The 21,349-nt window shown below is 43.4% G+C and overlaps 1 protein-coding gene across 4 annotated transcripts in view; it reads left to right on the plus strand.

Annotated features, from left to right (window-relative positions):
* Positions 1-20,543, plus strand: part of tnk2b (tyrosine kinase, non-receptor, 2b) — a 123,909-nt gene extending 103,366 nt beyond the window's left edge. For all 4 annotated transcript variants that reach the window (XM_079488927.1, XM_079488929.1, XM_079488930.1 and 1 more), the window contains 6 exons: positions 451-1,206; positions 1,879-2,097; positions 4,940-5,170; positions 10,026-10,121; positions 14,645-14,775; positions 16,712-20,543. In XM_079488927.1, the coding sequence (XP_079345053.1) occupies positions 451-1,206; positions 1,879-2,097; positions 4,940-5,170; positions 10,026-10,121; positions 14,645-14,775; positions 16,712-16,718 (1,440 nt within the window). In that variant the 3' untranslated portion in view covers positions 16,719-20,543. The remainder of the gene's footprint in view (positions 1-450; positions 1,207-1,878; positions 2,098-4,939; positions 5,171-10,025; positions 10,122-14,644; positions 14,776-16,711) is intronic.
* Positions 20,544-21,349: the final 806 nt, after the last annotated feature.

A 21,349-nucleotide genomic window follows, 5' to 3' on the forward strand; every position in this document is an offset into this window, starting at 1 on the left:
CATATGGGCTGTGATCTGGCCTAGTCCTGAACGTCACCGGAGTCACTGGAGGACGTCATCATAACGTTATCATGACGTCATTTGGCTTGCTGGGAAGTGCTTGTCAGGGTGGCAGTCCCCAGTATATGAATATTTATAATATATCAGCCTGAAAAGGTTGATATCCACTGTTGTACAGAACTGTATGAAGTCACATTGTCTTGATGAGTTTTTGATACGTCTCAATATTTGCCATTGACAATGAAAGGGGAAATTAGGTCAAATGTACGATGATAAGAGCGCACCTCACTTCACACGGGTGTGATTTTTTTTAACTAGCACTAGTGTGCGTCCCTATTTTGGGCACACAGCCACACTGTGAGTTACAATTACAAACATGTATCTTAGGGTCCATTTGGTTCCTAACTATTCCCCAGTCGTTCATGGCTTAATGGTCTGTCTCCACACCAGGTGAGCTCCATCAACAGTGCAGAACAGCAGCAGCCACAGGAAGAGGAGCAGAGTGACTGTGGTCAGGAGTTGGACAGAGAGCCCCCTGCCTCCAGGGGGGGTCTGGAGGACAACCTCTTCCTCCCCAGCAAGCAGAGCCAGGGTCTCTCCACGTCCTTCTCCCAGTCGGCCGAGATCTTCCAGGAGCTCCAGCAGGAGTGCATGAGGAGGCTCAACGTGCCCGCGGTGGGGGGCCCTCCTCCTCCCTCGGCCACGTCCCCCCAGACGCCCCAGTCTCAGCAGGACCCCCACCGGCAGATCTTCCTGTCTTTCACTGGCGAGGACAAACCGCAGATCCCCCCACGCGTCCCCATCCCCCCTCGGCCCGTCAAAAAGGGCGACTACGCTCCGGCCCGCTGGTCGGGGGACCATTCCCTGTCCCCGACGCCGACCGGCGCCGTGGAGGACGCCGCGGCGGCAGGCCCGGACCGCGGCAGGGACCGGCCGCCTCAGATCCCCCCCAGGGACCCCTTGTCCCAGCCCGGCTCCAGGACCCCGAGTCCCATGGGCCTGGTGGTGGGCTCTCCCCCGCAGAGAGCCTACTCGGGGAGCCCCAGCGCGCCCTGCACCCCGGCTCCCCTCAGCCTCTGCTCCTCATCCTCCTCGCACCCCTACGGCGGCACCTACCTCTCCACCTCGCCGGGTAAGGTCATGCCGACCACGCACAGCTTTGCCTCGGACCCCAAATACGCCGCCCCCAAAGTGATCCAGGCCCAGGTAAGGCCCCTGTGGCCCTGTGTTATCGCCTGTTCTCAGTTATTTAAGATGATCGCATTTATTTAGCATAATCGTTTCCGTTCATCTGCATGAATTCATCTGTTGAATATAATCTTAATTCATTTTCAAACATGTTCAAAATTAGTAGATCGGCTATTTGCACTATATAAAAACAATTTTGAAGCCTAAACGGCAAACAGAAATAAGAAGTAGAGAAACAAGAGGAACTAACCAGGTGCTCAATGGAGGTAGCAGGATGTGATAATGATAAAAAGGTGCTCACACGGATCAAAAAACGGGATCAATACATGATGAAAAGAGAAGGATCCGGGCACACAAGGTTAAACAATGAGGAACGCCTTTATTGAATTAAAAGGCAACTGCCAACATGTTTCGACCTAACAAGTCTTCATCTTGCCCTGATGAAGACCTGTTAGGTCGAAACATGTTGGCAGTTGCCTTTTAATTCAATAAAGGCGTTCCTCATTTTTTAACCTTGTGTGCCCGGATCCTTCTATTTTTATCTCTCTTTTTATCAGAAATAAGAAGTAATTTTGATGTTCCATGCAGTGTGACATGCAAAATACACAATCAGGTAATTAATCACAATTATTTGTGCCGTATGACAATGAATCGTCACCTAATATTTGTATGGTGGCAACAACCCCCTAGGCCCAGGGGAAGGACTCTGCCATCAGCAAGGGTCCCTGCATCCTCCCCATCGTCCGTGACGGCCGCAAGGTCAGCAACACCCACTATTACCTCCTGCCTGAGAGGCCTCCGTACCTGGACCGCTACGACCGCTTCTTCAGAGAGGCAGAGTGCCTGCACGCCACCGGCTCGGAGGAACGGCAGGCGCGGCAGGCCAACACAGCCACCGTCAGACCCATGGTAATAGCATTAACATGTTTTATATACGCACAGGTCGCACGCATGCAACAAACAATCACAAAACACCTCTGACTCTATTACTCAATATTTGTCTTACCTGCTGCGTCCTAATAAAATATTGGCACTCTGACTATTGGCGTGTGCGGCCACTTTCTTGTTTTTTCAAGATTCCCTCTATTACTCAATACAACATAAAACAGGTAAACATACAAACCAATTAATTGTTAGATAACCAAGAATGAAAAGTCATTTTAATACAATAAAATTGGCACAGAAAACAATATCAATATAACAAAATTAACATCAATATAGGAAAAAGACCTTGAGGCCAACCTAGATGTAGACACAACCAGAACCGAATCAGGACCTCATAAGGCTTTTAGCAGACGCTCTTAACCCATTCTGGGCGCTTTTGGTATTTTAACCATTATTTTAAAATAAAACAAATAGCAGATCTACAAGCTCGTAGCTTGTAGATCTGCTATTTTTGAAAAAATCATGAAAATGTGGCCCAAATCTTTGAATATATATTATTTCACAGTGAACGTTTTTAACTCAACTCTTTGCTTCTGGGAGGTCGCTGGAACTACATATTTTCAGATGGGGATCGGCGACCAAATACATATATTTCTGGGGGTCCTTGACATGAAAAAGGTTGAGCGCCACTGACACAGAAACATAGGTTTTTCAGAAAACTGTCAGGATTTAGAAGACATTTGTAGAATCGTCCTCGGGTCTAAATGGGTTAATCCAGAGCTACGGACAGGTACTGTACATACTGTAGTTTAACAACTCTGCTAGGTAGCTACTGTACTGTATGTGACATACAGACAGGTACGGTACATACTGTAGTTTAACAACTCTGCTAGGTAGCTACTGTACTGTATGTGACATACAGACAGGTACTGTACATACTGTAGTTTAACAACTCTGCTAGGTAGCTACTGTACTGTATGTGACATACAGACAGGTACTGTACATACTGTAGTTTAACAACTCTGCTAGGTAGCTACTGTACTGTATGTGACATACAGACAGGTACGGTACAAACTGTAGTTTAACAACGATGCTAGGTAGCTACTGTACTGTATGTGACATACAGACAGGTACGGTACATACTGTAGTTTAACAACGATGCTAGGTAGCTACTGTACTGTATGTGACATACAGACAGGTACGGTACATACTGTAGTTTAACAACTCTGCTAGGTAGCTACTGTACTGTATGTGACATACAGACAGGTACGGTACATACTGTAGTTTAACAACTCTGCTAGGTAGCTACTGTATGTGACATACAGACAGGTACGGTACATACTGTAGTTTAACAACTCTGCTAGGTAGCTACTGTACTGTATGTGACATACAGACAGGTAGGTACATACTGTAGTTTAACAACTCTGCTAGGTAGCTACTGTACTGTATGTGCCAGACTATGAAGAGCTTTAACCCATTTAGACCTTAGAGTATATATTAATAGAGACGGCACCCGGAGGAAACCCTGAGGCCAAATGGACATAGTGGCCGAATTTGGTATTGCAGTTTGGGAATCGTGAACGCGCTGGTCCGTTGACTATCATTGCGCACGTTCATGATGACACGTGACCACTGTTTCATACGTGAACGCATGTGGCGCGTGCAATGATAGTCAACGGCCAGCGCGTTCACGATATGGGTCCAATCCATCCCAGAATGCACTCTGTTCCTACCCGGAAGGAGGAGTGAAATCGCCTCATGCGCTTTTGAGCAACTTAATGCAAGTGGATGGGAGGAGAAATCCGGTGCCGTCTCTATTCATATATACTCTATGATTTAGACCTGACGTCGAAATAAAAAAAATGTTCGCTCTGAAAGAATATATATTCAAAGATTTGTGCCGCATTTTCACGATTTTTCAAAAATAGCAGACCTACAAGCTCGTAGCGTGCCACTCGGTGGTGCGCTATGAGCTTGTAGATCTGCTATTTTTCAATAGCTAAAGTATAACATAATGCTTAGTTAAAACACCAAAACGGGTTCCCGTCCAGAATGGGTTAAATGTTAAAGGACGACTTCACCCATTTTCAACCTATCTTTATCAAATTGGTCCTCATTTATAATATGGCGTAATTTGTCTATTCAATCCGTGTCTCAGAGGAGTGCTCATGGGTTCAGTGACCTCATCGACGCACGACTTTCTATTCCTGGAAAGTTAGCATGCTATAATGGAAGCCATTGTTCTCGCTGGAAAGAAAAGAATCTGCCTAACGATGATGCCTGTCTGCCTAATGGGATTCTGAAGTGTCCACAGCCCTCCTATGAGACACAAACCTTTTTTTTTACCAATTTGTCATGAACAGTAGTGAGGACCATATGCAGATAGGTTGAAAATGTGGTTTTGTAACAAAAGTTTTCAAATAATAGTGGAGTAAAAGTACAATATTTGCCTCTGAGATGTAGTGGAGTACAACTAAAAGTATTGGAAATACTCAAGTCAAGTACTAAATACCTCAACATTTTACATACAGTTGGGTGCCACCGATATTGTCCCTATCATTTGACCCATTTAAAAATCCTTCTAAATCCTCCAGTTTTCTGAAATAAATATTTTCACGATTTTTCAAAAATAGCAGACCTACAAGCTCGTAGCGCGCCACTCGGTGGCGCGCTATGAGCTTGTAGATCTGCTATTTTTCAATAGCTAAATTATAACATAATGTTTAAAACACCAAAAGGGGTTCCCGCCCAAAATGGGTTAACTGTCCTTTTGCGCAGATCACGCAAACAAGGACAATATCGATGGCCTCCAACTGTACGCACAGTACTTGAGCACATGTAACTTAGTTACTTTACGTCACTGTAGGTGGTCAACAGCCAGCCGCTGCAGGGACACGCCCACCAGGGACAGGGATTGGTCCAGGCTGGCGAGCTGAAGGCCAACTTCTCGTCCAACAACAACAGCAGCCTGGGCGGCGTGGGCGTGCGGTCAGGGATGAAGACCTCGGTCAGCATGCCTCGGGTCTGCTCAGACGGGCTGGCGGCGCCGGGCGGCCTGAGCTCTGGAGGAGGCTGCACGGCCGACAGGGTCAAAATGGTGAGTGCACATTTTAGATCTCATCCAATGGATGGTGGTCCGTGGCTCAAATGCCAAATATATAATTGATATGAACGGGGCTGAAAACCACTGGATGAATGGAGTCTTACTGGTGAATGCCCTCTAGCTCGGAGTCACCCACAACGGGTGTCAAAACACTGCCGCATGTCGACATTCAATTATTATATATTCTTTTTTTAGTCTGTCACGGATTTCCGCTTTAATTTCTCTGCCTCGTGACGGCCATAATCCTACGCTGATTGCTTTTTGTAAATATGAATAAATATCGAGTGCTGTGTTTCTGGAAAAATCCATCACACTTTAATTCCCGGCCACTCGAGTGTGTAGATCCCACTACTAGAGTGTTGTTGTGGGTCTCTGTTAAACCCAGGATGATGATGTTGTCTTCAACCAGAGATTGGAAATCTGCACCGGTGGAAGAAATGCTCAGATTTCTTTCTTCTTTTTTTGGGTGGTGCAAACCACTCCAACAACCAGCTTTGTCTGTATCTATGTATCTATGTATGTGTGTACCTGTACGTGGGGCCACGTATAGGTGAGCATGGTTGCTATGGTTAGTGTGTGACGTCACTGCACCACTCAGTTCACACGGGTGTGATTTGTTTTTACTTAAGTAAAAAAAGTAGGAATACGGCAACGTATAAATTCTACAGTATACACTAATATACTATTACAAGTCCAAAAGGTCTGTATGCAAACTTTTATTTGAGTAAACGTGTTGTAGTGAAGCTTGAAGATATACTAAAATAGGCTTTTCTAATTCTATTCTAAATCAGTAATTAGTAACTAACCCAGCCAGCACGCCAACGTGGGTCCCATGTGGTTTAGAGGTGGGCTACCTATGTGGGAGCCAGGTGGGATAACCATATGGGACCCATATAGAAATGTCAGCGGGCACCAGATGGTTCTCACCTGGGTTGCCCAGGTGATATATACTAATATATTTTAGTATATCTTCAAGCTTCACTACAACACGTTTACTCAAGTGTGTGCTACCTGGGCCCTATCAAATTAATTTAACTTCCAAAATGGAAATAATTAGAGGAAAGCAACTCTACCTCAAAACTTGGACTCAAGTTCTGAAGTACAGTACTTGAGTATAAGTGTGTACCTGGATTAATACCCAGCATGACGTTATCGTCACAAAGACGAGGGGTTGTAAATCTGCCCCCAGGCAGCACGGTTCAGGCTAAACCCCCACGGGATGAGCTGGAGAAGGAGAAGGCCGTGCGCACTTCAATGCCTGGCTCGTTAGCAGGTATAGACAAGCATACGGGGATGTTAGAAACATCGTGCCCTAAGGGTACACCGCAAATGCTGGCTACTTAGCGAAGCACAACGCATTCATCAATTGTTTGTTAACCCATTTAGACCTGAGGACGCATCTGTGTCATATTATAGCTTTTAACCCATTTTGGGCGGGAACCCCTTTTGGTGTTTTAACTAAGCATTATGTTATACTTTAGCTATTGAAAAATAGCAGATCTACAAGCTCATAGCGCGCCACCGAGTGGCGCGCTGGTTGGTACCTTGCATGGTTTCTGCCGCCATCAGTGTATGAATGTGTGTGTGAATGGGTGAATGTAATGCACAATCTATGCTATATAAAATGCACCATTTACCATTTAGTGTAGTTTTATTTCTACTCCAGTACATATCAGAGGCAACTATTGTAATTTTGACTTCACTGTAATTATTTGAAAACTTTAACTTACCTACAAAGTTACTAGTTGGGCTACTTTGTAGAATTGGATTATTGTTGATTATTATTACAAAACACCACTTCAGACATGGCAATTTGAAAATAGCCGATGAACAATAAAGCTCACAGCGCTTGTACTGTAGATCTGTTATTTTCAAAGGATTTCTATACATTTTAAACTGTATTTGAAATTTGAAAACCAATGGGACCTTCTGCGGATGATTACTTTTAGTTTTGGTACTTCTCATTTTGATGCCAATAGTCTGTACTTTTACTCAAGTACATTTTGAATACCGAATTCGTACAGACTATTTCTACAGTAGGTTATTGATACTTTTACTTAATAATAAATACCCTAGTACTTCCACCACGGTTCATGTGTCCTTTGTTGCCCCTGTCTGTTATATAAGGCCTACAGTTGCTGCTGCTCAACAGATGGGGGCAACAGATCGCCATGTTTGAGTAGTCTGTCGCAAGGCCTTAACATCCACAGGAAGACGTGTGTGCGTGCGTGCGTGCGTGCGTGCGTGCGTGCGTGCGTGCGTGCGTGCGTGCGTGCGTGCGTGTCTGTGTGTGATCCAAAACATCTTGTCTATACCTGCACATCTCTAAAAAACTTTCAGGTGCTGAACAAAAAGATACATACAGGAAAAGGAGATGTAGTTTCATGCACACTGTATAGCAGCTCCCAAGAAAATGTTATTCATCATACCTGACGAAGACCCAGCTCGGGTCGAAACGTTGTCATCCTAAACTTAAATATTATTTTTCTTGGGAGCTGCTATACAGTGTGCGGACTACATCTCCTTTTCCTGTGTGTGTGTGTGGGCACACACTGTGTGGGTTTGTTTGTTTGTTTGTGTGTCTGCATAACAAATACAAGGAATGGCACACACACACACACACACACACACACACACACACACACACACACACACACACACACACACACACACGCACATGCTTGCATGCACGCACAGACACGTATTGTACACACGCACTCTCTCATGCACGCAAGCACGCCCACAGGCGCAAACGCAGGTGCGTAGCCACACACACACACGCACACACATTTATATTTGTGTGTGCGTATATATATATATATATATATATATATATATATATATATATATATTAAAAATCACTTTAAAGCGTACTTATTTAGGCCACCAAATCCCGAATCAGACAAATGGAAGACCAGCACTTGTCATTAGTAGCCACTAGCCATGCATGCACTCCAACAGCACTTAGGAGCATGTTGGTGCTGAATATTGGAGCAGTGGAACAGATGGCTCAGGCAGACAGTCATAAAACACCTGAGCGGAGCAACGTATGCTCTGTGTGACACACACGCACGCACAAAGACACACACACACACACACACACACACACACACACACACACACACACACACACACACACACACACACACACACGTTCGCCGTGTCCTCACATAAACCTTACATTTTATACTCATTCACTGCCATGCCCCCCTCCTCCCCGCCCCCTGCCAGCCTTTTCTCGTATTTGCTTATCTTTTAAGTAGTCACAGAATATTCATCTCGACTGCTCATCATATTCATCTCGACTGCTCATCATATTCATCTCGACTGCTCATCATATTCATCTCGACTGCTCATCATATTCATCTCGACTGCTCATCATATTCATCTCGACTGCTCATCATATTCATCTCGACTGCTCATCATATTCATCTCGACTGCTCATCATATTCATCTCGACTGCTCATCGCATCTCCGACCGTTGATAATCAGAGAGATGTTCACTGCGTGTCCGCCGAAAAACAAAAACAAAAAAATAAACGTGCAAATCCTTCTGTTCAATAGTTCGAGTCCATTGAGAATTGAATGGTGGTCGTGACTGGAGTGGAACGATAGTGGACGGGAGGCGACCACGTGATGTCCTTGTTCCCTAGATTCATTGGGACTCAGAACGGTAAATCATAGGTTAGCCAAGAGCGCCATCTAGTGTAAAAACTAAAAACACGTGATTGGCGGTGTGTGCTTTTGAAAATATAAATAAAATAAAAAAAAACATATCAAAACATGTGATTGGCAGGGAATGATTAACCCTTTGAGAGCTTTATATTAATATATGACATACCGAGGCTGCCGGGATTGTTTCATTACCTTTGGAGCATACGCCAAAGTATTTGCGCCTTTGATCCATGAAAATCCGCTTGAAAACACTCCAATGATTTGTTATTGAGCCGACAAAAAAAGCCACTTCCGTGATCCGGGTTATAGAAAAGCGAGCTAAGATTGTCCCTACTACACCGTCGTTCACTTTGCATTGGACTCAGTTTCCCAGAAGCCCTTGCAAGCCCTCGATTGGTTGATTTCCAGTTACGTCATCATAACGCATCCGCCTCGTCACCAGGTCTGCGACAAATCCGCTATTTCCGCTAAAATTATTACAAAACGGCGAATTAAACACAGAAAAAAAATAGCGGGTTTAGCTATTTAGCTAAGGGGAGAACATGGATTAAATAGTGTGGTTAAACCTGGAAAAAAGTCTTGATTATTCAATTCAACCTACATATTAACATTACGTTGGTTATAGGTTCTGCATGTCTGTTCCCTATATTTTCAGGTAATTTACCAGCCCTACTTTGGCATTATGTGTGGCATTATGTTTGTTGCAACGTCACTGTTTTGTGCATGACTGCATAAGGACATGGTATAATGTAGTAACTATGGGTCTCATTGGTGTCATTGTCCATAATTAACTGCCATTTGTGAAAGGAAGGAAAGAAAATAGTGATAATAGAAAGTGACTGCTTAGCGCATACCGGTATAGACCCTCAGGGTTCCTTGAGTCTGTTCCAAATGGACCCTTCCGTGCCTGTTACTCTGAGAGTGTACGTCCTTGTAATTAAAAGTTTGAGAACCACTGGCTTAAAGTTAAAGGAAATTAAATTGTAAAGTTAATTTGCTCACAGGCAAATGGAGAGCCGGGAACACTGGTGTTTCGGCAAGCGCATTACTGTACATGAACAAGGGTTTGAAAAAAATCTCATTGAAAGTGTGTGGAAAAGCCTTGGTCAGTGTGAACTTCCAACAGGCATTGACCACTCTGGACGCGTCTCGTTGTGTCTTGTTTATTGTTCAGGTGCAGGAAGCGGTCCACGGTGTGACACTGGAGGAGTGTCAGGCCGCCCTCCAGAACCACAACTGGAGCATCCAGAAAGCTGTGCATTACCTCAAGGTACTGTAGTACAGTAGTCGTTACCTCAAGGTACTGTAGTACAGTGGTACCTCAAGGTACTGTAGTACAGTAGTCGTTACCTCAAGGTACTGTAGTACAGTGGTACCTCAAGGTACTGTAGTACAGTAGTCGTTACCTCAAGGTACTGTAGTACAGTTGTACCTCAAGGTACTGTAGTACAGTGGTACCTCAAGGTACTGTAGTACAGTGGTACCTCAAGGTACTGTAGTACAGTTGTACCTCAAGGTACTGTAGTACAGTGGTCGAGACCCCTTCAGGGAGGTCCCCATTTGACCTTGGGGGAGGGGGGAATGACCATTTGAGGACTTTAACTGTTTAATTTAACGTCTCAACAAGAAAGAAAGAAAAGAAAAAGACCATTACGGCATCAAAGGTAATCAACAATCTACAAAAAAAAGAAAACGGGTCAAACATTGTCCCCAGTTCAAATAGACTTTTGGAGTGTCAGGCCCTCTAATTGTTGAGAACCACTGCTGTAGTGCAGCTCAGAGCTGTCATTCTGAACCCAGATCATGTGCCACGCTCAGACATTGACACATGTAAATGTTCCAGTGTGCAGCCTACACCAATCATCAAATGTCCTTTATAATGAATAGTGAAACCAGCACTTCAAACCTCCTCGCAAGATAAACTAATTACATGGTAGTCCAAACAATGAAATAAACAAACAAAAATGTCAGACAGGAAATTTTGTTTCACGATTATTCAGTCTGTTGTGCAGTTGTTTTCTGAGATGGGGGCCACTCTTTGGTGTTTGGTTGGTTCATACTGGGTTATCCCGATCTCGATTGGGCCGGTTAGATTTTCAGCCGAGAAAACCATGCCTTTCTATAGTGTCACCAGACCCTGAATACGAGTCTAAAGATTCAGGGGTCTGGAGCCAGGCTAGCAAAAGGCCCAATAAAGAAACAATATTTACATCAACACCTAGAAAACCACAATATTTCAAATTGTGCAAGTGGTTTGATTGATTTCGAATTGCAGCCATCCGTAGGTGCCCTTTGAGAGCGGTTTTGAAGGAGTCAAGGGATTCGCATGTCTTAATGTTGGTAGGGCGTTCCACATTTTGGTGGCATAGGAGCGAAAATAATTTAGTCCCTTGTTTGTGCCGAATCTGGGTTGTACATGGTTCGTTGCACTCCCTCTGGTGTTGTGGGTGTGGACTCCGTTAACATTAAGGAAGTATCTAGACAGGTACATAGGTATCTTGGTGGAGTATCGAATCTTGTGGACCAGACCCATTGCAAGATGCTGTACTCTGTCGTCGACCCTAAGCCATTCCAGTCTGTCAAAGTGGGCAGGGGTGAGGTGGGTTCGGGGGGTGAGGCCAAGTAGGAGCCTGACCAGTTTGTTTTGGGAAGTCTGGAGCCTAGTTTTAAGGGCCTTTGAGGTGCTGTGGTACCAGGAGGTGCATGCATAGTCAAAGAAGCCTTGTACGAGGGCTCCTGTTAAGGTCTTCAAGGTGTTTTTGTTGACCAGTGAGGAGATCCTGTAAAGGAATCTTGTTCTTTGGTTGACTTTTTTTTATTACGTTGGTGGCCATTTTATCACCGGAAAGATTAGCCTCCAGGATGGAACCTAGGTAGGTAATTTCATCTTTACGTGTGATAACATTGTCACCCACTCTAACCAAGAAGCCATTTGCCTTGCTGAGATTACTATTAGATCCAAAGAGAATGGATTCAGTTTTTCCCAGGTGTAAAGATAGTTTGTTATCAGCGAGCCAGGTGCGGATTCTACCGAATTCAGAGCTGAGGGCATTTTCAACCTGCAGTTTGTCCCTGTCCGAGACCAGCAGTGCCGAGTCATCTGCGAACAGGAACAAGTTGCAGTCACAAGCTGAAGTCATGTCGTTTACATATATTAGGAACAGTAGAGGCCCTAGTATGCTTCCTTGTGTTCAGTTCACTTCATGATAGCTGGGTTGCAGGCAGCTATCATGATGACCCCCAGGAATCTTTGGTGGGTGATACATATAATTTTGGACGTACTTGCCATGAAAAGGTTTGAGCAGCACTGAGGTAGTAGCCGCAATTTGCAACTCTAGATTTGTATTATAATAATGGGATGAATCTAGAGTTGCAATACCCTCCATTGACTAAGTGACTTCGACGAGTGCTTCCAAACTCCAACACTTCACAAAGAATCACCTGCAGAGAATTTCTTGACAGAAAGTAGCTCATAACATTACTATGGTGGATTTTTATGAAACAAAAGCTTGGTAGATTGAAAGAGGATAATTCAAGCTTGGCCTAGAACTGCAATGTTGGTGAGTTTAACGTTGTTTAATACAAGCAGATCGCAAAAGCAAATTGGATGAGTGGGGAGTCAAATGGAGGGTATTGCAACCTTAGATTCATCCTGTTATAAAAACATCTTGCAAATTGCGGTTACTGATGTAGCAACATACGTTTTTTTTTGGAACTGTTGAGAAAAATGAGTACTTATTCCACCACTGCTCGTGTACATAATGGCGAAACAGTGGATGAATCAATCTCTTGTAGATACGAGTTATTGCTGTTCGGGGGAAACATCCTAAGTCACAAAACAGCTACCTTTCAGGAAATGGAAATGTTCCAGCGACTCCGTGTAGTTATGATTTATTCACAAGCTCTCTGTGAATACTTTCGTTCGATAAATATCTATTATATAAATATAGTAGTTAAATATTGATCAAACCCACAGACAGACTTAACCACTTCCAACCTGGCATCCCTGTATGACTTTGAGCTTGTCATTATCCAGTAGGCAAAGATTGTGTGTCCCCCCCAAAAAAAAGGGAAATGGTGAAAATAACGATCATCAACGTGTCGCTATGCGTGAGCTTGTAGATTGTCTAATTTCACCACTTTTGCGTGCACAGCACTGTCATTATGACAATGTATAAAATAGCCCATTAATTTATGTAAACAAACAAACAAACAAACATAAAATAGGAGAATATACAAGGTTTCTGCCAGCCAGAGACGATATAACAGGTGCATCATCATCATAGTGTACTTTCCTATAGGAACCACGTTGCCACACCAATAAATAAGTAACGCTGCTGAAAGCAATAAAACACATTTGCAGTGCATTCCGTGCTTAAGGCAGACGGTGATAAACAGTGTTGTAGTTTATCTTTGCACTACATCAAAGTAAAGACCTTTTTATAGGAGCATACTAATGATGCACCGTCCTTAACATGGAGCTTCTAAATAGCCTAATGGCTACACCACTGCAGGCTCACATCGGTCAGTGGTTTGCAGCAGTTGTTCTCAAAGTGAGGTCCGGGCACGCCCAGAGATCCTTGAGGGGGTTCCAGGGGGTCCCCAGCTAAACTAGGTCCGGGCACGCCCAGAGATCCTTGAGGGGGTTCCAGGGGGTCCCCAGCTAAACTAGGTCCGGGCACGCCCAGAGATCCTTGAGGGGGTTCCAGGGGGTCCCCAGTGAGGTCTGGGCACGCCCAGAGATCCTTGAGGGGGTTCCAGGGGGTCCCCAGCTAAACTAGTTTAACCACTTTAACCCTATAGGCCTACTGCAGTGGTTTTCAACCCTTTTCATTATCAATGTCCATTATTTATTCAACATTTGAGCCACAGACGGATAAGATTTGGTCCACGATTCCATGCTGTATTGATGTGGTACCATTAGGAGAGACAACAGGCAAACGTTGATCAAAATAACAATTCTTCTATGTGTTCTATTCTATTGGCTAGAGTTCTTGTAAATAAAGTAATGCAGTTGTTTAACAATAATTTAACTAAAATCCATTTGGTTTCATTTTACGCTCAAGAGTTAAAGATCTATAAGGGTCCATTTTCTTACCAACTCTCTTTTAGCTGGGGACCACCTGGAACCAGTGCTATACTGTATACATCTACTGTTTGAAAATTGCCACCCTGGGGCGCCCGCTGGCCCAAGCGGTCCAGGCGCATGCCACATATAGGCTTTGGCCTGACAGCGCGTCGCATGTTCGAGTCCCGTTCATGACGACCTTTGCTGCATTTCTCTCCCCTTCTCTTTCTCCCTCTTCCTGTCTCTCGATCTTCACTTGATACTATCAATAAAGGCAGAAATCTTTAGAAAATTGCCACCCTACAACCTCACAAAATCTGACACATGCACACACGCACACACCCGTTTGTCTAACAGAACTACAAATGCATACACACGCAGTCGTCGCAAAGTCAGCTGAGGTTCTTTGCATTCGCCGGGTGTGGCGCGCCAAAACAAATCCCAGTGAAACGAACACGCTGCTCCATGCAAAATCCGCCCTCCCTCTTTGTAATGTGCATTGTACTGGATTAAACACGCAACAACAAAGAGTCTGATCCTCCTAACTTTTATTTTTCTGTTGTCTCTGCAACCACCCTCCTCCCCACCACCAACTCACCCACCCCTCTGTCTATCCCTGCGTGCGTGACGCCCCGGCCAAATCCAATCTCCCTCTCGTCTTGCCCTGCCCTGCCCTTCTCCTTCCCTCCGTTTGGCCCTGGCTCCCCGTGCACGTCCCCTCCCAGGTGGAACAGTTGTTCTGCCTCGGTCTGAAGAGCAGGACAGAGTGTCTGAAGCTGCTAGAGATGTGTGACTGGAACCTGGAGGTGGCGTGTACGCAGCTGCTGGATAACTACGGTTCCACTGCTAGGCAGAGGTACTCTTTCTTTTTTTTATTGATGTGTTTGTCTTTTCTCTCCAGTCTTCTCTAAACCAAGTGTCTTCAACGTGTGTCAGCCCAAGGACCTCTTATCTGAGAGAGAGATGAAGCAGGCACCCCCACTATATCTAGCATACAATTAAACCTTTAGTTTAACAAACAAACCTCTTTGTGGACCATGAAGTGGGACAAAAATAAAAGGGACTTGGTTATTTTTGTGTTGACAGTAGGAACAGTTCAAGAGAACCGCACTGGGGATGAGATGCGAACCGAACTCAGTACAGTTCACTACAAAGTGGTCCGAGTTCGTTTGGAGTGTTCTAATAAATCTGAGTTTTGAGGGCTGAAACGGGAAAGCACCTTTATGTGGTGTGAATTTAACTCTTGAGAGTGCAATTGGAACCAAGTGTAAGGGCCCATTTGGTTACATTTGTTCAATCAGAGTTACAGACCCGTGAAGGTCCATTTGGTAGAATCGGCTTTATTGTCACATCACAGGTTTACAGGGGTAAAGAAGGGGTAAAAGAAGTGGGTGACATTCATCTTTTTCGTGTGCGCTCCATCAGAGAATAGAGGTCCCTAGAGTGCAGCTTCAGAATCGGTGCTCTAAACTATGAGTTATATCGATCTCCACACTAAAGCCCACTGTCTTGAACAGATAGCACCGTCGCTAGTGAGACTTTTCCTTTTTTTAACCACCTTTTAATGGCAAGCAATAAGCATCCATCTACCCAGGACAGCTTTAGTTCAACTGCTGCACCAACAGATACAATGGCTTAAATCTTACAATGTACACTACACACATTACCCGTGGTGGTAAAAGTACTCATATTTTGCTTAAGTAAATGTATCAATTGTAGAAATACAATGAAAGTTACAAGTAAAAGTCTGTAATTAAAAATTGACTTGAGTAAAAGTACAAAAGTATTGGCATCAAAAGTACCTGCTATGCAGAATGTCCCATTTCACAGGTTTAAAATGTATAAAAAGGTATACAAAATCTTTTGAAAATCAGATCTACAAGCTCAGCAGCACAATGCAACGTTTTGTGAGCTTATTAGTTTAAATGGGGCTGAAGTGGTTAATGCATGTCTTGTAATAATAATACAAATCTACAAAGTAACTAATAACTAAAGTGTACTAATAGTGGAGTAAGTAGTACAATATTAGATTCCATACTCCATACTGTCTGAGATTTGAGGTACTAAAAGTACCTCAAACCTGTACTTATGTACAGTACTTAATGTACTTAGTTACTTTCCACCACGGCAGGGCAGACAGTACAAGTACACCCATGATGTGTCTGCTGTGTATTTGAAATGTTCTCCTATAATGATCTGCCCTCCAGACATTGACTGTGTGGTAAATATTTCCTTAGACATCGTTTGAAGAAATCGAAACGCAGTTACTAAGACAAAAGGTCGCAAGATGTTTAATTATTTCGCCCTTTTCTGTTGCGGATGAGCTTCAGGGGCTGTTTTTAACTGCTGCTAAGTGCTACCCTTTCCAATATAGAACATTATAAATGAGCTGCTGTTGTATGCCAGTGGTTTCCAACCTTTTCTGGAACCATGTTCTTGGCCCGCACCCCTTTGAACACTTAACTGTGATCGGATGGGTGGGCCCCGCACCCCTCTGAACACTTAACTGTGATCGGATGGGTGGGCCCCGCACCCCTCTGAACACTTAACTGTGATCGGATGGGTGGGCCACGTGCACTTTCAGTGCATGTTTCCAGTGTTAATTTTGTTGACTAAAACTGACGAAAAATCTTTTTTCACTGTCAAAAACGAAATAAAAACTAAGCTATTATGACTCAAACTAAATGTTCTATTTAAATGAATGACTGTATGTATCACTATAATGGGTGCTATACTGTTTAGCATTACTTCTAATTTAAGTCTGTCTCATTCTTATTTTTATTTTTTTGCAGGCGATAATGAACATCTGTACTTGCGACGGCTGTTTTCTCAACTGAACTATCCTCATGTCATGGATCAGTCATCGTACTCGGATGGATGGATGGAGTCTGCTCCCATCCCTCCTTTTCTCTTTGACTCATCAGACACACATGGTCCTGTCTGCAGACTGTCTGGGACATTGGTGTGGAAGATTGACGCGTGTTGTTTGTATGGAACCGGCAGGTTCACACAGTTCATTGTGCTATTGTTCTAGATTCTCGTCAGCCGCATGCCACAAGGACACGTTTTCTTGTCTCAGTCATTGGCAAGGAAGCTATGGGCTACTTTACTTCCAACGTGGCGTCGCTATTGTTTGGGCATGTTTTTCAGAAGGAAATTAAATTTAAAAAAATTATATTATATATATATATATATATATATATATATATAATGTAAAACTTTCAAAACAAGTGAAAATAGCCCATGTAAAAGCTCACAACGTGTCGCGATGCAATGCTTTGTGAGCTTGTGGATGGGCTATTTTCACTCTTTATGTAAGTATACAGGGCTTAAGTGGTTGAAAGTTTAGGAAGTTAAAGATACTGTTGGCACTCTGTTGTTTTTAACAAAATCACATGTACCTATATTGGCAAGCTTCTGCATTCAGGGTCATTTGGTCGTCTAGTGCTGACCATATTTCTTACTGCCTGGTTGAGGGCACTTTCATACCCCAATAGATGCCCACAGATTCAGTATGCTTAAACAATATCACCCGTTCCATTCACTAATGGCACAGTTTGCTGGTATCCCATTCACTGGAATTATCACTGCCACAGTTAACACTGTTGACCAACTAAGGAGCGTTTTAGTTTTTGTCCGTTTGTGTTGTTAACGACATTGAAGAATGAGGTGTCACTTAACCACTTTCAAACAGGCGTCTCTATTTTAGGCATGTCATTTATAGGCAAACTGTTTCAGAAGTTTCCCCAAAAGTGCCAAAATAGATCTGCAAGGCAAGCATACAGTACGAAAATTTAGTCTTTAAAAAAAAGTGAACATAGTATGAGAGAGTATAAAATATGACTTAAATGGTTAAATCCCTATAGGCAAATCCTCTTTATGAGTACAAAGCCCGATGTTGAGTTGAAAAGCACAAGATGGTAGCACTTTGTTCAGACATCCACTGTTTGCTGCAGTAGGTTGGTCACGTTATTTCCAGAAATTTCTCAGAAAGTAGCAGCTCTTACAAGGTCAATCACAAGTGGGAAGTTGTTTGACTGACAAGTGAAATGAATAATTCTAAAAATATATAGATGTTCTACCAAAGTAAAGCAGCTCTACAAACTTTGGATCTTGCAGATTGACTATTTTCAATTAAAGTATAAAATAAGTGGTTACGTTTAAACTTTTAGATGACCTCATGGTCAAAGTTCTCACGTTTGATTCTTTAAAAAAAAAATCTGTTTAGTGTTTGACACATTGTTTTTGGGAGTTTGCTAAGAAATGTTGGTTCGTATTCTTATTACTGCTCAACCTATAGACAACTACTGTAGGGTTCAAAGGTCATTGCCCCAATGTTGACCTGGATCAAATTGATTTATAAATATATCCCAGATACAGAACAGAGAATTGTTATGCACAGAGTCTCAAGTGTAGAGATGTATGTATGTATAAAGAGATGTTTTGAGTTTATACATTTGTGGCGAATAATGTAATGCACAGAATGTTGTTTTTATTTTCTCTTATTTTTTAATATATTTTATTTTGGAACTTTTTGAGCTGAAAAAGGAAGAAAAACAAATACTGTTCTTGTTGTCTATTAAATTATTTTAACGTGGTCCCAGACCCCTTGAATCGAGAACTACGTGTGAACGTACGGTATGAACAATAATCATGGCGGAGAAAAGAAAAAAAGGCCTCTTTGTTGTCAGCAGAAACTTCCCATGTTGTCCCCAATGAACTCTCAACTTGTTCCAATTCCTTCTATGCACTTTGTCCACGCGGCATCCATCAGCTGAAAACGCTCCTGCCGACGTAGTATTTCTCTGCATGTAGTTTAGACTACGCTGGCAGTGGTGTCAAGACTTGTACACGGCCTCCTCCATAATACTTAGAATCGACTTAAAAACCACCAGGTGTTGGTCAGCAGCTTTTCGGAGGCAATAAATTAAAGTGGGGGGGTGAGGCGTCAGCTTGGGCATGTATATTTTCCATCATATTCTGTCAGTGGGAACCATCGGGGGAGTGAACACGTGTCCGGTCAGTGCATACAGTACACACACTTTAACCCATTAAGACCGGAGGCCTATTCTACAACTTTGTTTTGCCAACAACCCCCAAAGTTATATTCATTTGGCCGGGAGTCTCGGACCTCCCATCTGAAAATGTTTTGTGTCAGGAACCCCTGGCACAAAAATTAGATTTTTTTACACAAATGTTGTGTAAAAGAAATCAAAATTATTCCAAAATTTCAAACATTTGCAAGATTTTTTAAAAATGTTCAAAAATAGCAGATGTATAAACTTGCGGCGTGGCACGAAGTGACGTGCTGTGAGCTTGTAGATCTGCTATTTTTGAATAGCCAATATATAAATGGATAAAGAGGTTAAAATGATTGTGATGCTATTCTACTTTTTCTGGCGACCCCCTGCTGGAATCCCACCAAGGACCCCACTTTGAGGACCAGTGGATTAGAATACACACAGCGTTTCTTTCTGATTGGCTACCGCCATCCACATGCAGACGCTTTTTGGCTGCATTTCAAACCAAGCCGTCTCCTCCATCTGTTCACGAGGACCTCTTGCCCGAGGTCGCAGAACTGGGCTGAAACCTTGCATGTTTTCATAAGCACCTACATTGTGCATCAGTGCCAAGTGCCAACCCAGGTGTCTGCTGGCTTTCATGAAAGATTAGGCCATGCAGAGCCATCGAGTGGAGGCACCCAAAGTTTCTTTTTTGAGTTCCTGGTTTGGAATGCACCCTCTTAAAATCTTTTTTTCTCTCTTGTGTGTAATGTGGCTGCTAGGGTATGTATGGCCTCTCATGACGTCTTCTGTACACCAATGTGTGCAATCTGTAAACCAGTCAATGCCATCCGCGGTTGTGAGTGCAGTGCGTCTGTCGCCGTATCTGCACCATACGGTACCCTGAAAAAATATGTCCACCTTACGCGTTGTTGAGTAAATGGTGTTTCTGTGGTATCGTTTGCCTCTGAGGTGTATTGTGGAGCCGTGTACACTGATCCCTAGTCCTCTTTTCATTTAGTTGCACTATGACTTACAGATAAGCCAGATGTGTTTGCGCTCACCAGAAATAGCCCATTTACAAGTTTGCAACACACCGACACAACGGAAACTATTTTGGGTGTGACTTTACTGCAACACAGTAAAGTCTACCGAGCCCTATAGGATCTGATCGTGGGGGCGGGGGGACAGGGGTGTCGCTTGATGCAGAAAGCTGATGCTTTTTATACAGTGCTTAATAGACGCTGCCTCCCCTGTCTGGCGATGGTGATGGTTCCGTTTGTTTTGATTTTTGTTTGTTTTCATACCACGCTGCTGTAGATGTACTAGAAAGACTGAAGTGAACCTTGTGTTGTTTTAGGATCAATCCAAACCCACATTCTCCTATTCTGGTGTCTCAAAATCGGATGAAAAAAAAGAAAGAACAAAAAGTGAGTTCTGTTTTGTCCCCTAACTGTCCTTGTTTATGGTCGATTGTTCCATTGTCCGATCCGACGTTCGCCTCTTTTCATTTTGAAGTATCTCCTTGTGTTTTGTTTAATGTTTTGTTTTTGTACAGTTGGTTTTTGTTGTATTTCCTCCTACTTCCCGGGTTGACGGAACTGTGCAAGAGAAGTTCATGCTGCCGAATTTATAAATGTATTTTTTATTAAAGAATTTAACTATTTTTTACCTTTCTGTCACCCTGTGTGGTTCTCTTCTTCATCACCATTGATTAGCTTTGATGGCTGAGTACGTGTTGTGGATTATCGACTTCAAAAGGGAATTTGACTCGATCCACAGATGCACGTGTAGTCCCAAACTGTGGTGCGTGCACCCCTTGTGGTGCACGAGCACCTTCTAGGGGGTGCGCGACATGAAAAAGCTAATGGTGGTGCTATGGTTTTATTTTAAATATGTTAACATATTATGCCAATATATATGGCAAGTATATGCAGAATATAGTCTATACTGCACATATGCCATAATCAGGTTCATATATGTGGATAAAAAGGAAATATATGTCTCTATATAGCTTATGCAATTTATATTTCCATTGATGTGTGTGCCTTCCAGCGGTATGTCCGTCCAATGTCGGACTAACCCCGGAATAGCAATGGGTGGACTTCCAGGCACATGCATGAGAACAACTACAGAGAGCACTTTAACACCGATTGCAAGCAACAGTGCAAGACTAAGAACTTTGTTTCATATGGTGATCCAGCCTAGGACATACCCACAGACTGGTTGTCGGAGGGTTTCGACAACTTTGGACGAGGCAGAAAGGCTGGCAAAGTGTGCCATCTCTGCTGCCCTTTATGGCGGAGATGCCACTGCTTGTGCCCATGGAGTGCTTAAGGGGAAATTCACACTATGGTCCCGGGTTCGGACTCGGGACCACTTGTCAGATGTTGTGGTAATGTGAATGATGCGTACCGTTCCCGGGAG

The sequence above is a fragment of the Electrona antarctica genome, assembly GCF_951216825.1.
Source record: "Electrona antarctica genome assembly, chromosome: 19".
Classification (NCBI taxonomy): Eukaryota; Metazoa; Chordata; class Actinopteri; order Myctophiformes; family Myctophidae; genus Electrona; species Electrona antarctica.